This window comes from Marmota flaviventris, chromosome 7 (genome assembly GCF_047511675.1).
Source record: "Marmota flaviventris isolate mMarFla1 chromosome 7, mMarFla1.hap1, whole genome shotgun sequence".
Lineage (NCBI taxonomy): Eukaryota > Metazoa > Chordata > Mammalia > Rodentia > Sciuridae > Marmota > Marmota flaviventris.
Genome location: NC_092504.1, coordinates 19,912,323 through 19,928,137, shown reverse-complemented (window position 1 = coordinate 19,928,137; position 15,815 = coordinate 19,912,323). Strand labels below are relative to the sequence as shown.

The 15,815-nt window shown below is 49.7% G+C and overlaps 1 protein-coding gene across 2 annotated transcripts in view; it reads left to right on the top strand.

Moving 5' to 3' along the window:
• The window catches only part of Sel1l3 (SEL1L family member 3), a 99,540-nt gene that overhangs the window by 56,731 nt on the left and 26,994 nt on the right, over nt 1-15,815 (top strand). For both annotated transcript variants that reach the window (XM_027939003.3, XM_071614199.1), the window contains 4 exons: nt 4,180-4,299; nt 6,050-6,190; nt 10,251-10,313; nt 13,443-13,619. In XM_027939003.3, coding sequence (XP_027794804.2) covers nt 4,180-4,299; nt 6,050-6,190; nt 10,251-10,313; nt 13,443-13,619 — 501 coding nt within the window. The remainder of the gene's footprint in view (nt 1-4,179; nt 4,300-6,049; nt 6,191-10,250; nt 10,314-13,442; nt 13,620-15,815) is intronic.

Here is a 15,815-nt window from a genome sequence, read left to right as displayed (position 1 = left end):
TGAGGATGTTCTCTACCTGGCTGAGTGTCAGAATCAGCAGGGGTTCAGAGAACACCTGTGCATAGGCTCCACCCCAGGGTCTCAATGCAGCAACAGGGGCAGGGCCCAGGAGTGCTGGTGACCCCCCAACCCTCCATAGCTATAGGTTCCATACCCTCGGCTTCAACCAACCACAGACTGAAAATATTTGGAAAGAAAAAAAGAAAAAACCAAACTGTGTCTGTACTGACCATGTGCAGACTTTTCCCCTTGTCATTATTCCCTAAACGAGCCAGTCTAATGGCCATTTTCATAGCATTTTCAATGTATGAAGTATGAAAAGTAATAGAGAGATGATTGAAACTATGTGGGGGATGTGCCTAGGTTATATGCAAAACAAACCCCCTTTGGCTCCTGAGGGATGATTGCAAGTATTTGTATTTAAAGCTCCTCAGGTGGGTGCAGCGTGTAGCCAGGGTTCAGAAGCGCTGACCCCGGAGAACCAAGTCCAGCTAGCTGGTCACAGAGCACATCGACATGCCTCCACCCTCTTCTTCCATATCCTCAGCTCTTAACCACCCTGGCTTGGCCCCAGCTCTGGCAATAGCAAATCTTGGCCACACTGTGGTGCTCCTGCCCCCTGGCCTTGCCCGGCTCCTCCTCTCTCCACGCCCTGTTTCCCCTGGGGACCTCCCCCTTTATAGTGGCACACCTGTCACCTCTTCCTCCCTGGATCTTCCTTTTGCAATGTCACCACAGAGCCCAGCCCATGTCTGTCATGGCTCCTGTGCCCAGGGTTACAGAGATGGCTCCCTCTCAGACCATAAGCTCTCAAGGTAGGGACCTTGTCTGTTCTCCTTGGTGACCCTAGAGCCACACGCTGATGGACGTGCAGTTGGCTCTCAGTGTTTACCTTGATGGAATGATGGAAGGGGTGTGAGGGCAGAGCTCATCCAGGGATGAATAGCTAGTGACAACTGTGTCTTGTTGATGCCAGCGCCTTCAGATGTGACAAGGGCTTCATCACAGACGGTGGGTGCCCACAGCACGTGGCTTTAAACCCTGCGTCTCTTGACATCCCACATTTGGGGAATCTTGTTTCTCTGTCTCTTTTCAGTTACAGTTGATACTTCCCCATCTTTACTTTAAAAGTACTAAAATGTTAAATTTCAACAAAGAAAACACACGGTCCTACTGGGAGTCCAACATGCAGCTGATTTTCAGCTCTTCAAAAGGCAGGTTCTTTGTGGCAGTTCTGATGGGCTCTGAAGGGAGGTAGCAGAGGCAGGCAGGTTAAGTGGAGGCTATGAAACCGCCCGTTCCTCTTGCCAGCTGCTCAGTGCTCCTGGGAGTGCCGGCAGAGCCATTATATTTCACAAGCCTGCAGAAGGCAGATGCTTCTGGAAAACATGAGGCTGCTGAGAGCCTCTCCAGCTCCACATCTGGAGGGTTTTCATCTTCCTGGCCTCTTCTGTCTTCCTGTCTTCCCTCTTCCTCCTCCCTCTCTCTCTCCCCTGTCTCTCTCTCCTTTCTCCCTCCCTCTCTGCTCCCTTCCTTTACCCTCCCCCGTCTGGATTTTCCTGAAATCAGTGATGGCAGCCTGCAGGCTGAGAGAGGGCAAGGCGGTAAAGCCCTGAGCACCAGCATCTCCAGGACAGCCTGGCGCCTGCTCCGGCGTGTGGCCCAGGGTGGTCTGAGGATTGCAGAGTTTCCAGACTTTGGGCCTCCGGGGACGTGGCAGCAGGTTTCAACCCTGCAATATAAGATGTGAACCTCCGTGCTCATTCTGGAGACATTGATTTTATAAATGGCCACAAAAGAACCTTCCACTCTCTCCCCAAGTTCTATTCCTTCCATTTTCTAAGCACAAAATTCCCTATGTAGATCTTCATCCCCACAAAATAAGGCTTTGAGCTGTACAAAACTGCAAATACCAATAGGAAGGCTGACATTCTTAACTGCTGTCAGCGCTTCTCACTTTAGAGTGAACAAGGCCCTAAAAATGATGTTTCTGGTTAGTAAGAGCAGGCCCTGCACCCGGGAGCGGCTGAGCTCACACATGAACTTTCTCACTCAATCTTCATGCTAACCTATAAGCTCAATATATTATTCCCATTTTATGGAAGAGGCAACTGAGATGCAGAGATACTAAAAAACTTTCCCAATGTCACACCACAAATAATTTGTGGAGCCTTGATTTGAAGCCAAGTCTTTCTGTTTGCAGTGTAAAACTTAATGGTTAGTAGGCTGAGTGCTTTTGACATAGCAGGTGCCATGCTAAGCTACATTTTATGGGTGCAGAACATGAGTATCAGATAAATAAAGCAACTGGCCCAGGTCTTCAGTAGTTGGTGGTGAGTTAGAATTCAAGTCCCCTATGTCACATGTTTAAGAGTGCTCCTAATGGCCCTACCTTGCTGCAAAGCCCAATGGCACCACCCAGAAGAGTGCAAGGGCTGGGTCAGGGATACAAAAGACAAACGTGTTCCTTCTTCACAGTGACGCATGGCTTCTGGGGCCCCCTGGAGACACGGTCTCTTCCCAGACTCCCACAGCCCAGTTCAGTGGAGTTCCTTAGGTACCTGGGAGACAGTGAAAGCCGCCACTTGCTTCTTCCTTACAGAATACCAAGGCCAGGTGCAGAGTGTGGGGCAACGTGGATCCAAACTCCTAAATCTAAGAACTGAATATATGATCTCAGGCAAGTTAGTTAACCTCCCTGGGCTTCAGTGTCCACATGTGTGAGATGGGGACATCCAGAGTGACTGTCTTACCAGGTTACAAAGATTCGATGCATCCACCTGGGCAAGTAGTCGGCACAGTGCCAAGCAGGCCGTAAGGCAGGTTCTGATATACGTCATCAATGCCAGAGATGGGCAGGAAGACCTGAGGGTATGAGCCTCCCTGTAGGGCAGAACCAGTGTCTTCCCGTGTTATTTCTTTCATTCAAGTCCTATGGCAAGGAGGAGGAGGAGGAGGAGGAGGAGGAGGAGGAGGAAATAAAACAAGAAGAAAAAGAAATCGAAAAATCAGAACACCCAAGTTCTCCAGATGAACGAAAACCCTCCCATTGAGAATCCCTTATTAGGGAATTCCTCGAGCTTTTGCCTGATTTCAGGCTCATCGCAGAGAACAGAGTGTCCCTTGGAGCTTTAGCTGAAGGGCACTCAGGCTGCACCCTCTGCACACACTGGTCACTTGGCAAAGAGTAAGCCAGATAGAGCTCTGATGCCCTGAAGGAGACCTGCCTCCACAGGCACAGTGCAGGAGCCGCTGGGAGACACAGAAGGACTGGGGCTGTGGCCCAGAGTCAGGGACTCTGCGTATTTCCTAAACTACCAACGAAGTCAGAAGGGAAACCAGGCCTGGGCCCCTGGGCACCTGCCTGCGGCAAGTGCTGGGCATGGAAGTGCTCTTCAGGATCCCCCCCTGGCACTGGCCCAGGGTCATCCTGAGGGGGGCGGGGGGTGGGGGGGAGCCTGGAACAATGGGACCAGACTTCTAATGAACAGCCAAAATTCATGCATCAAGATGAATCTTATTTTCTTCAAAGGCTGTGTGCAAATTCAAAACACTTCGTGAACTCTCCCTTTGGGTCCATCTGTAGAGCCTCCAGAACATTCTTTCTCCAATTCTGAGAATTAACATGCCTTCTTCTTTTCAGAGTAGATTTTCAGATTTTGGGAAATAGCCCAAAGATACTTGAAGCTGAGCCTGAAAATAAAAAGGGTTCGTCATGCAGGAGAGTAATACTTTGGGATTAAAAACTAAGGTCATATTCAGAAAATATTGATCTACCTTTTTTGAGGCTGTGTGTGTGTGTGTGTGTGTGTGTGATTTCTGGCTCTGAAATCTGTGCTACCAGATGGACTGCCAAACAAGCTTGAATATTAGAAGTGGAAGCGGAAAAAAATCCGGCCTCTCAGTGCAAACACTTTGATAGGAGCACACACGCGTGTGGCGAAGTGAGACAGAATACGTTTGTTTAAAAAGAATGTGGTCTTGGGGCATGGTGGGCCGCCTCCTGTTTCGGTTATTCACGTAGTTTGTGCTGGAGCAACTGACTGCTGCCTTAAAACTACCCTCAGGTCTTTTGCATGCCCATAGCATATGGGTTTGTCTGCCTGTCCGTCTTTCCTTCCTTCCTCCCTCCCTCCCTCCCTTCCTTCCTTCCCTTATTCTTTCCTTCCTTCCTTTTAGGCATATGTTGAAACCATTAGACTAAAAGATGATGAAATACTCAAGGTGCAAACCAAAGAAGATGGGGACGTCTTCATGTGGCTGAAGCACGAAGCCTCGCGAGGCAACGCAGCAGCCCAGGTAAAACGCTCCCCCGTCTCAGACATCCCACTGGCCGAGGTGGATCAGGCCATCAAAACCTCTCAAACCTCCGGGACTTGAAACAACCCAGTGTATCTCTGGCTCACAACACAGGATTTCTTGTCCAGCGGGGCCTGGCCAGGGCTCTGCTCTCACAGTCCCTTGGAGCCCAGGCTGACCAAGGCTTTTCCACATATGCTTCCAAAGCCGTTGCAGCAGGGCCACGCCATGGTGTGTCCCAGGCTGGCTCCTAAGGCCTCTGCTTAGAAGTGGCACAGGTCACGACTGATGTTTCACTGGCAAAGCAAGTCACATGGCTGCTCCTGACGTCAGGTGGGACAGAGTACCGTCCTAGTGGCCACCCAGAAGGAGAGCACCACAGTCTTTGTGAGCAGCCCTGCAGGTTCCTTTCAGATATTTTGGATGCATCAGATAGAAAACAAGGAAGCATCTTGGGTTCAGGAGAAACTAGATGGGCTTTGAAAAGAAGGCCATGTATTCAGCTGGAAGAACAATAGAAAATCATTACGGTGTGTCAAGCCAAACGGATCGACCTTGTCTCTCAAACATCTCATGTTCTTTAAATGGACTTGTGAGATGTGCGAGGAAGGGCAGCACACTGGGGCAGGGTCCTCTGTCTCATTCCTTGCTTAGATTTCACTGTGAAGAGTGCTGTCCCCACCCCCCCCAGAAGCCTGGCCAGGTGACTGCACGGGGAGGGAGCCTCCTTCCTACCCAAGGGATCCAGCCTTTGCTGAGTGCACCCAGAGCCCAGCAGCCTCCCTGGCTGCTAAGCAGACAGAGGAGCAGCAAGGGGGAAAGGAAAGAAAAAAGAGAATGAAAGATATTAACAAAGCCACCTGCTCAGGGCCTCCTGTGGAATGGGCCTCCCGCCCTCCTACAGATCCCCCAGCAGGTCGGCAGATACTTCGCTGAAAGATGAAAGTATCTGGGGGGGAAAGGGAAGAGAAGGAGATGACAGGCGGAGCAGGAGGGAGCCAAGGCAGGAAGGGAGCCATGGGGCCAGGCTGCCCGCAGACCCAGCCCCTGTCTTTGGCATCTGGCCTTGAGCTGCATCTTCCCAGTTCTGAGAAGTCCAGTGTGTGATTTTGGAAATTCCACTGACATCGCCTCCCTCACAAGGGATACTTCTTTCTTCTTTGCTTCAGAAACTCTTGGCAGAGAAGTTTCTGTGAACTTCTACGAGGGGCGGGGGTGCAGGGAGAAAGATTAAAAAGATCTTGAGGGTCTCGCTGCTCCACAGCTCCCAGCCTTGACTCTGATGGTGGATCCATCCACAGATGACAGGACGGGAGCTGTGCTCAGTGCTCTAGAGGGATCGCGGAGCAGTGGAGATTTGTAGACATCTCCATGGTGATCACTGGTCCAGAAAGATAGCAGAACCTCCCAAAGGAGTGGGTATTAGACAAGAAAAAGAGAGTTGTGAAATGTGGGTCAAGTTCTGTCCAGCTCTGGCCCTGGGTGCCAGCAAACACACACACAGCAGTAAACACACACACACACACACACACACACACACACACAGGCACCACTGTTGGGGGCTGAATTAATACAAATCCACCTTCAGGCTCTCCCCCCGCCCTGCCCCCATCACTGGAAGACAGAGTGTGTCTCTCTGATTCCTCGTTCTTCACATAAAACATTTTAAACTAGGTTTGCCCCCACTTTTAACTCTTACATTAGGATTTAAACAGGAAATGCACTGTTGTAAATTGCTATTGTCTTTAAGCAACGATTGGCCCAGATGCTGTTCTGGGGGCAGCAAGGTGTGACCAAGAATCCCGAAGCCGCCATCGAGTGGTACGCCAAGGGAGCCCTGGAGACTGAGGATCCCGCGTTGATCTACGACTATGCCATTGTGTTGTTCAAGGTAAGAACCACTTAGACTGTCCTGGAATTGTGCGGTCGTACTGCCCGTCTTCCTGAGCAGTTTCCAGGGTCGAGCAGGCAAACCTGGAGTCTGTGGTGGAAGCAGTTAGCCCCGGCCCCGGCCTCACTCCTGATGGAGAGGGATACTGGCGAAAGAGGCAGGGGCACAGCATTTCGCTGGCTGCATTTTTTACTGTTAATCTTACATGTGTCACCTGGATTCTCTGTACTTTTCAAAAGCTGTGGCCTTCCCAGGGAGACCCCCCCGTTTTATGGGTTGGTGCAGGGCTGCCAGACAGCGGGTGCTGCACTTGGCCACCAGCGTTCTCAGTGAACTGCTGCTTCAACAAAGTGTGGGTTGGGGCCCCATCTCACCAATCCCACCAAAGAAAACAAAGATCTTGGTTTTGAACCCGTGGAAGAGTAAGGAGAAGGGCCTGGGAAGAATCCAGGAGACCGACAGAGATGTTACAGTCCCACCTCGGCAAGCATGGATGTCCTTGGAACCATCTCATCTCATGAGACGAGGTCACGGTCATGGATTGAATGTGATAACATGATCAGTGAGCTTGGAGAACTGTGAAATGTGTGTACCTTATACAAAAGAATAATCGTTCACACTCATTGATTGCGCTTAGGTGAATTAATGCCTTTAATCTTCACAGACAGTGTATAAGGGAGCCTTAGTGTATTATGATCATAGTTTATATTTGTGGAAACAGAGGCACAGGAAGATTTTGTCACTTACCCAAGGTTGCCCAGATGAACATTTTGGACTGGGATAAGGATCCAGGCAGACTGGCTTCCCAATCTGTGCTCTTCACCCCCAAATAAAGTCATAAATTCACCCACCTTGGAAAAACAGAACACTTTGGCTGTAGTAAGGAAACCCCTGGTCCTTATTTCCATGCCCAAAGAATGCAGCTGCCCCTAAAAGCCAGTGTCTTCGAACAAGGACGTGTATTCACATGGCGAGGCACATCTCCAGAACCACAGCTGTGGACACTTACTGATTAACAACCATGACTTTTGCTACATTTCTACCCTCTAAACCCCATCAAAGCCTGAAATGCTATTGGTTGTTATGGTTTCCAAATTGAGAGCCTGGACCTTCTCTTTCCAGGCATCAAATCAACATAGAAATTGTTTGAATCTTCGCCATATGCCAATGCATCCATGTGTTTATTCAGCAGGCATCTACTCAGGGCTGACAAAGTGCCAGACTCTGCACGAGGTGGAGGGACATATGGGTGCATGAGTCACATCCCTGGCCCCAGGGGGTGCATACACTGGAGGGGAGGGCAGAGGACAGAGGAGAGATACCTGCCCACAGAGTTGGGACTGGTCACTGTGCAAATTGTGAAATGATAAAGGCATGCATCAGACATTTTTTCTGTTCTAGGAGCTATTGAGCAGGAAAGGCACGTACATAAATAAATGATTCTGCTGGTGACATGTTTTCTCGGTTCCGATTTCCCAAACCTGAAAGCTTTTTCGTTGTTTTGTTTTCTTGCATCCTAGCTAAGTTATCTCTGGGTGGGAGGCAGGAAGCCCTTTATCAGCATCTCAGGGAAGATTTTCACCTCGCTAAGAGGCTTTTCCCAGTGTATTCCATGTGAAAGAACCCAGTGGAAAATGGGTTTTCCAAATGTAAAGGACAGCTGTGTCCTTGACACATTTGGCAGTGTGGGGGCACCTAAGTCATTGTGTGCAAAGATGGCACCAGGATGGTAGCTGTGGAGAGTCCAAGGCAGTCAGGTGCATCCCATTTGTATCCACAGGAGGATGAAGCCTTGACTTTGACTGTAGCAACAGTCCTACTTCGATGCCTCCAGTAGATAATTACTGAGACTCACTCTGTGCCAGGACTTGACATTTCCCACATTTAACAATTTCCAATACTACTCAGATTTGTGCACAGTGCTTTGTACAAGAAGCCATCCCACTTCTGATTAAATAGCAAGTACACGGGAAACATCCTGCCTGAGAAACTGAAATGTCTGGGTTGCGATTGTGGCTGTGACTTTATAGATTTGCACAAGCCAGCATCTCTGGGCCCCATTTTTATTCCTTCGAAACAGAAAATTGAAGAAGATAAGCTTTGAGCTCAACCAGGTTCTGCCATTCTGTGATTCTGGCCTTTCTGATACTCTTCCAGCAGTCCAAAAAAAGGTTATCCCATTCCCTATCCAGTTATTCCAAACGTCCTTCTGTGTCCTTCTCTTTCCTCTTCTTCTGTAATTAAGTGAAGTAATGGTGCACTTCTGAAAAATATTTCCATCATCTCCTTTGCTTCAGCCCATCAGTTTTATTAAGTAGGTAAGTTAAAGTCTAGTCGAAACTTGGTACATATAATTTCACCTTTAGTTCCATTCATAATGTTATTTGGGGTCCTGGAAAATACAGAGTCCAGCCTACCTTATGTGTTTCCTGTATCCTGCAGGAGATTATGAATCACTGTATTTTCTCACCACAGAGCTGAAATGTACAGGAGAAAATAAGAGTAACGGTTACAAGCCTGGACTCAGAAGTTCACTTGCCCGGGTCCAAACCCTGGCTCTGGGCCTCACACAGTGTGTGACTCTTAGAGGCTTCTTGGGTGGGAATGACAGTGTCATCTCTGGTGGGCTGCCATGATGACAGGACTCTGGTGGCCCATGTTAGTCAACCCAGGAGCACTTTTTAGTGCCGCCTCCATTTGCTCGAGAACTTAAGCATTTCAACAGAGCTAATAGCTGCATTCCTGCAAAAGCCTCTCACGTTCACCTCACACGTGACCCTGTTGACTTTGTCTGAGTCCAGAAGGACCCTGTGTTCGTCAGTTTTGCATGGCTGTGACCAAAATACCTGACTAAAACAACTTAGAGGAGGAGAGCTTTATTTTGGCTTACAGTTCCCTAGGTCTCAATCCATGGTCAGCTGACACCATCTCAGAAACATGGCAGAAGGGCATGGTGGGGGAATGCCGCTCAGCACAGGGCAGGTGGGAAGCAGAAAGATGAGAGAGAGACAGAGGGAGGGAAGAAGGATGGCGCGCCTCGGGTGACCTACTTCTTCAACTAGATGCCATCTCCCAGTCGTCCTTTCTGCTATCCGTGGATTAATCCATCATCCTATTAATTGAATCTTCAGGATCCAGTCATTGCCTGAAAGCCCCCACCTCTGAACCGTTTGCATTAGGGCTCAGACTTTCAACACTTGAGCTTTGGGAGATCATTCCAGGTCCAAACAGTAATAGACCCCATGAGGCCCCTGGAGGATTGAGGGTGTTGGACTTCTCCGTGAGTTTGGAGCAGCAGCGTTGCCACCTGGCTCCCCGTGCCCGGCGTCTTCACTGTCAGACCTGTGTCCCCAGAGACCTCTCAGACCCACCACTTTGCACGTGGTCTTGCAGACACCTCAGCCTGGGCCACGGAGTTCCTTTCTTGTAACAAGAGCCTCAGAGACCATGTCTCTGCAGAAGGATAAACCAACTCTTCTGGAAAATCATGATTTTGCTGGAAGAACCTTGTTAGTGTCTGTCGTTTGCCTCTGAGGCAACCAATTTCACAGGGTCCTATCTCCTTCGCAGCAGGTTCTCAAGCTGCTTCTGAAGCCACAGCGTCACACCCTGGGGTCTGGAGCCAGGACCAAGGAGGCTACCAGCAACTGCCCAACAACTCTTGACTGTCCAACCCAGATAACGTGCTTTGTCTGGCTGGCATACTAGATAATCCCGGAGGAAAGCATCCAGGAAACCAAACACAGTTAACCCGATTCCTGGCTTCTCCCGACAGGACCCCGGGCGTGTCGAGAAAATGATTCACACGGGGATCAAGGGGGATTTTTGTACCGATGCTAAGGTTGAGGTTTGCTGCCTCTGTTCCACAAATATGAGCAAAATCCTAATGATGACGATGGCGGTGTTGGTGGCAATGGAGACGTATCGGTGCTGAGCATAGAAATGTTTAAGGTGGAGTTCTTAATTAGGATGGGGGTTTATTTGTAAGTATTTTATGTGATGCTTGTCAGTGCACATAGTTGATTTTCCTGAATGATTATTGCTGTTTATCAATGTTTAGGGTCAAGGAGTGAAAAAGAACAGACGGCTCGCCTTGGAGCTGATGAAGAAAGCAGCTTTCAAGGTACCTCGGGCAGCTGTGGGAGGAGCAGTGCACCCTGCACCCCTGCGTTCAGAGGCTGAGGGAAAAGGCAGCTCATCCTACTGGAGGTGGGGTGGCCAGGGTCCGGGCTGCAGCAGTTCATCATTTTTGAGTTGCTGCACTTAACAGAATCCAGCCACAATGGGGACAGTCGGATTCAAAAGCTGAATTCACCTTCCAGTCAATAGAATTCAGGCTGATTTTGTTTGAAGGCTAAAATTATAATCATGAGCTGCCCTGATAACAAGCAGCGGGGGCTCCTTGAAATTGAATGGTGTAAACTGCCAATGAATTAGGAAAACCAAAAGTCTATAATTCTTTAGGAGGTTAACCCCGTCCTGTCCAATTCCCATTGGCTTCTTGGGCTTTGATAAGGGGACTGTTTACCAAGGTTATTAGCAGGTTTAGGAATTATTTTGCTTTTGTCCCTATTTTTCACTCTAATGCTACCAGCCAGATTCTATGTAGCACTACAGAAAGGAGGTTATGAAAGCTCTTGAGAGGAGGCGCGCGCGCACACACACGCATACACACACACACACAATGCATGCATACTCACACGCATACACTCACATGAGCCTGCATACAGATTTGCAAACTAATAGATTTGTAGAAACCACTCTAATTCTACATCTTAATTGGATTTTTTTTTCAGTGCTGGGAATTGATCCCCGGGTTGCTCTACTACCGAGCTGCATCCCCAGCCCTTTTTCTGTTTCTTCTTTTGAGTTAGGGTCTCTTGCTAAGTTGCTAAAGCTGGAGTTAAACTTATGACCTTCCTGCCTCAGCCTCCGAAATTACTGGGATTATAGGCATGAGCCATTGCACCTGGCATTGACAGGACACTTTATACCCTTGTGAGTCTTGGATGTGCCTCTGTTCCCAAGGCTGCAAATGATGGCCTTATCTATGAAGACTCCTGAAGCAACCTTATTGACTTTCTATCCCTGTTTACTTTTCCCTGGGCGGGGCCAGAATGTCCTGTTCCCCAGAGCAGGAAAGTGGAGCCCAAAATAAGACACTGCAGAGACTCTCCTCAGAATGGGAGTTGTTCAGAGGGCACATGGCCCAAGAAGAGGGACTTGCCAGTGTGCACACCTGCTCCTGACCTGACAGAAAGGATAGGGCAGAAATAGAACAGGAGCGTAATGGTGGTCATTTAGAGTACTGGTTCCAGAATATTCTAAAGTGGGATAGTGATGGGTTTCACAGGTGTGAAATTTGCATGTCTTCAGGTCTCTAGTGGTGAATTAAAGTCTAATCTGCTTTATTTTGAATAGATTTTTTTTTTTTTGCAGAACTTATTGGGGAAATGTAGTTTTGAGGTCTGGCATAGTCATGTTCTTCAAAGTGCTTTGTGATTCTCATTCATTCATTCAGCAAGGATTTCTTAAGGCCCTACTATTTGTCAGGGACTGTGGTAAAGGTTGCATATAGTTGATTTTTGGAATTAGAAGTCACACAGAGGCAGATCTTGTTGATCCAACCGAGTAAATGCACTTAGGCAAAGTCTAAGTACTAAGCAATAAAACAGAATTTCTTCTGGACCCCTAAACCCCAAACCAATTCCTAGAGGAGCAGTTTGGAAAAGTTTTTGGTCAGTGGCAGGTATCTCTGAATATAGCTAAGGCCACTTGAGTTAAGAACTGCAAAAGTCATTTCCATGGGTCCCTTCTGTAGGTATATCCCAAAGCAGATTCTTGTCACTTATGACCTGGTCTACTACTTCATAAACACATTCTGCAGTATTTACTGGGAGCTTACCTCATCACAGGCTCAAGAAGAATGCTTCCATGATTGGGTCAATGGCCCTGAAATTCCCAAGTGGCACTCTCAGGGTGGGTACTTTGGTAGCCTATGGGTCCAAACCCCACTCTCCATTCCTAAGGGCATAGAGTTTGGAATCCCTTTTGATTCTCATTGGCATTCAAAGCGCTCCCATTCATTCAGCAGGTATGTACTGAGTGCCTGCTCTGTGCCTGGGATAAAAACTGAAGTCCAGCCCTCAGGGAGCTTCCACTCCATTGGGCTCTGCTAGTTTGTTCTCCAGAACTTCCTGACCCCCAGGTTACAACATAAACACTGGAAGGCATGGCCTTCTAGGCCCCTGCTGACTGACCAGGCTGCAGGCAAGAACCCTATCACCTGCTCTTTAGAGACACCTGGTCTTCACTGGGGAAAGGGGAGTCAAAAGAGATGTGGTTCCAACTTAGACTCTGACTTCACAAGTCCACTGCTGCGAGGCCACTGTCTGACCCTCACATCGTTTTTTGCTGTTGGTTTTCATGGTTTCGTGGGTCAGGTGGGAAAGAGGAACGAGAGCACTCTCTGGCCAGGTGTGCACTCTCTGGCCAGGTGTGCACTCTCTGGCCAGGTGTGCACACAGGGGTCTCCTGGGTGGGCTGGAGGCCCTACCAGGCCCCTGGGCTCCCATGGCAGTGTAGCACAGCCCGTGCTTGATGGGATGCATTCAGTAGGTACGAGGGCTCCAGGCTAGAGTGGCCCCTCCCCAGCGCCAGCTCCTGAGTTCAGCAGGGTCTGAGGCCCTCCTCCTTCTCTACCCACCCCTTCTGCTTCAGCCCAACCAGAAATGGGGAAGCCCAGCAGTCACAAAACACCAGTGCTCTGCACGTGGGCTGTAGCAGCTGCGTCCCTCCAAGGGGCTGTTGGTGTCAGGGCCGAGGAATGGGCAGGCGGATCACCTAGAAACCTTCCCAGCTGCAGGTTCCAGGTCTCCCGCCACAGTCGGGTGCTCAGGAATTTCAAGGGCACTGCTGACCCTGCCGGGCAGTGGAGGCTAGTGTAGACAAGGGCGTGGCCTCAGGGTCCCAGGCGCTGAGCGGTGATTTGGGGGCCAGCCTCACTGCTGAGCTGGAAGGCTGAAATCCCGGCAGCAGCCCGGCAGAACCCACCTGGGAAGTCTCTCAGGCGGACTCATGTTTTCTTGCGCTTAGCTTTTCTTTAATGCCATCTGCCCCCAAAAAAGAGAAAGAGAAGGTTTTGCTCAAAGTTGGGCAGAATGTTTCACAGCAGTTGCTTCTGCATCTCTTTAGATTTCATTTTATTTTAAAAAAAAAAAAAAGTAATTTCTTTCCTGTTCTAAAAATTTAGGGATTGCATCAGGCAGTCAATGGCCTGGGATGGTATTACCACAAATTCAAGAAAAATTACGCCAAAGCAGCAAAGTACTGGTTAAAAGCAGAAGAAATGGGGAACCCAGACGCGTCGTATAATCTTGGAGTCCTGTATTTGGATGGCATTTTCCCAGGAGTTTCTGGGAGGAATCTGGTGAGCAGACTGGAGACCAGCACTGCAGCTGGACAGTCCCCCTGCCCTGATGTGTGGATGGAAGGCGTCCTCTGGGCCAAACTTGGACTAGGCACCGGGAGGGGAAGGCAGGCCCTGTTCTCCAGGAGCTCAGAGTGCCCTGAGGAAGAGAGTGAAGAGCAAAGGCAGGCGTTTAGCCAGGTGCCACATGTGGCACGTGGAGAGGAAACACAGGGAAGGCCAGCGCAGGGTCCACGGAGGAAGGCGGCTGGAGCAGGGCGAGAGGAGGAAGTGACCCAGGCTGAGGGTGAAAGCTGGGACTGATCCTACTAGAAGCCCAAGTCCAGGTGGGGTGCCCGTGTGAGGCCAGACCTCATGATAACGAAAGCCCTGGCGTCCTTGGTGCCTCTCAGCCCTTCCTCTGTGCCCCACGTGGCACCGTCCAGGCCCCTGAAATGTCTTCTCTGATCGTGTCCATTTTATGGAGGAGGCAACTGAGGGTTGAGTAACTTGGAGTCGTGTGTGTAGTCGAGCCGGGGCCTGGACTCTGTGGGAAATGGAGCCCCTGTGTTAAAATCATATCCATGTGGCGACAATCCCCCCAGCTCCACCGTATCCCACTGCGTTTATTGGCCACCCACCTACACCAGGCACGTTTCCGGGCAGTAAGGACACAGAGCAGGCAAAACAGTCCCTGCTCACGTGAAGTTTCGCTTTCAGTAGGAGGGAAAGAAAATAAAATATCTAACAAAAGGGGCAAGTGGAGAAAGTATTATGGGAAAGAATAAAACAGAGAAGGAGAGCCAGAGGGAGGACCCTGAGGGAAACTGTGTTTTAAGGGAGACCAGGGAAGGCCTCTCTGGTGAAGTGACCGCCTCCCAAAGGAGACCTGGGGCTATCAGGGAGAACATTCCAGAAGGAGGTCACAGGACAAAGGCCCCGAGAGAGAAGTAGGCTTGGTGTGCGAGAGGAACCGCAGGGAAGCCAGGACAGCAGGAGCAGAAAGCAGGACAGATGGAGAAAGGCCAAGCGCGCGCTGACCAGGCCACCTGACTCAGCTTTTGCTGGAACTGCTGACAGTCTTGGAGGGACATGCCAGGCTGCGATTGAAGAGCCTCCTCCTGGGTCCCAGCAGATACTGAAGACAGGGCAGGGTGGGAGCAGTTGAGTCCCAGTGAGAGGGGGCAGCGGCCAGTACAGGGTCGCGTCAGGGAAGGCGTCTACAGATATTCTGAAGGGCCAGGGGACAGGGTTTGCTGGTGGGCGGGGTGTGGGGCATGAGAGGCGGGGAGGTGTTTGGCATTTATTGAGATGGGAGAAGGGAGGTAGCATTGGTGGGAATGGGCGAGACTGGGGTTACCAGAACTGGCGGGGTCAGGAGAGCGGATTGGAAGCTTATTCTCCGTGAAGCACCGGGGGCTAAGCCTTGCGACTATGGTGTTCTATTTAATTCTCACTCCAAACTTTCCCGCTAGGGACAATCAGCAGCCACATTTTACAATTGCAGAAAATGATGTTTGGAGAGAATAACTGAGAAGCCCAAGGCCACAGAGCTCATCAAGAGCAGAGCTGGGATTTGAACCCCAGTCGGCCTGCCTCGCGAGCCCATGCTTTTAAAAATAATAGCAAACTGCCTCCAAAAAATCATGTTAATCAGGGGAAGCTTGAACCCCCATCTAAGTGTTTGTTTTCTTTTTTCCCTCCGCCTCCGTCTGATTGCCCACGAGGCTGATATTTTTATGCATTGCAAATGTCTGGTGAGCCTCCCACACATCTGTGAGTGACGATTTTTTATTGTCATTTTCTAATTCTCACCTTCCTACTGGAAGTGCAGTTTTCGAACAGGAGTTTGAAGAAAGGTATTGAGCAAGGTTAGGAAAGCAAATGTTTGAATTTTCACCTGGTGTGACTCCTGATACAGTCTTGGTGGAGCGCACAGGGGTTATGTGAGGATCAAATGAGAAGGCAATGGTACCCTCCTTCACCTGTCGTTGTCCCTCCTGGCTAAACTTAATCAACAGAATAGCTTTTGGCGAGGTCATACATCCCGGAGGCTGGCTTCGGTGATGAGCTGTCTTCCTGGAACTATTGCTTGACCTGGTTTTCTCAAGTATCAGAAGTTTCAAGCCAGTGATAATATCGGACTTCAAGCACTGCACCACCTTGGCTTTGGTGAGACCAGCGCTGCCAGGGGACCTTTCGCTAATGACAGTGACG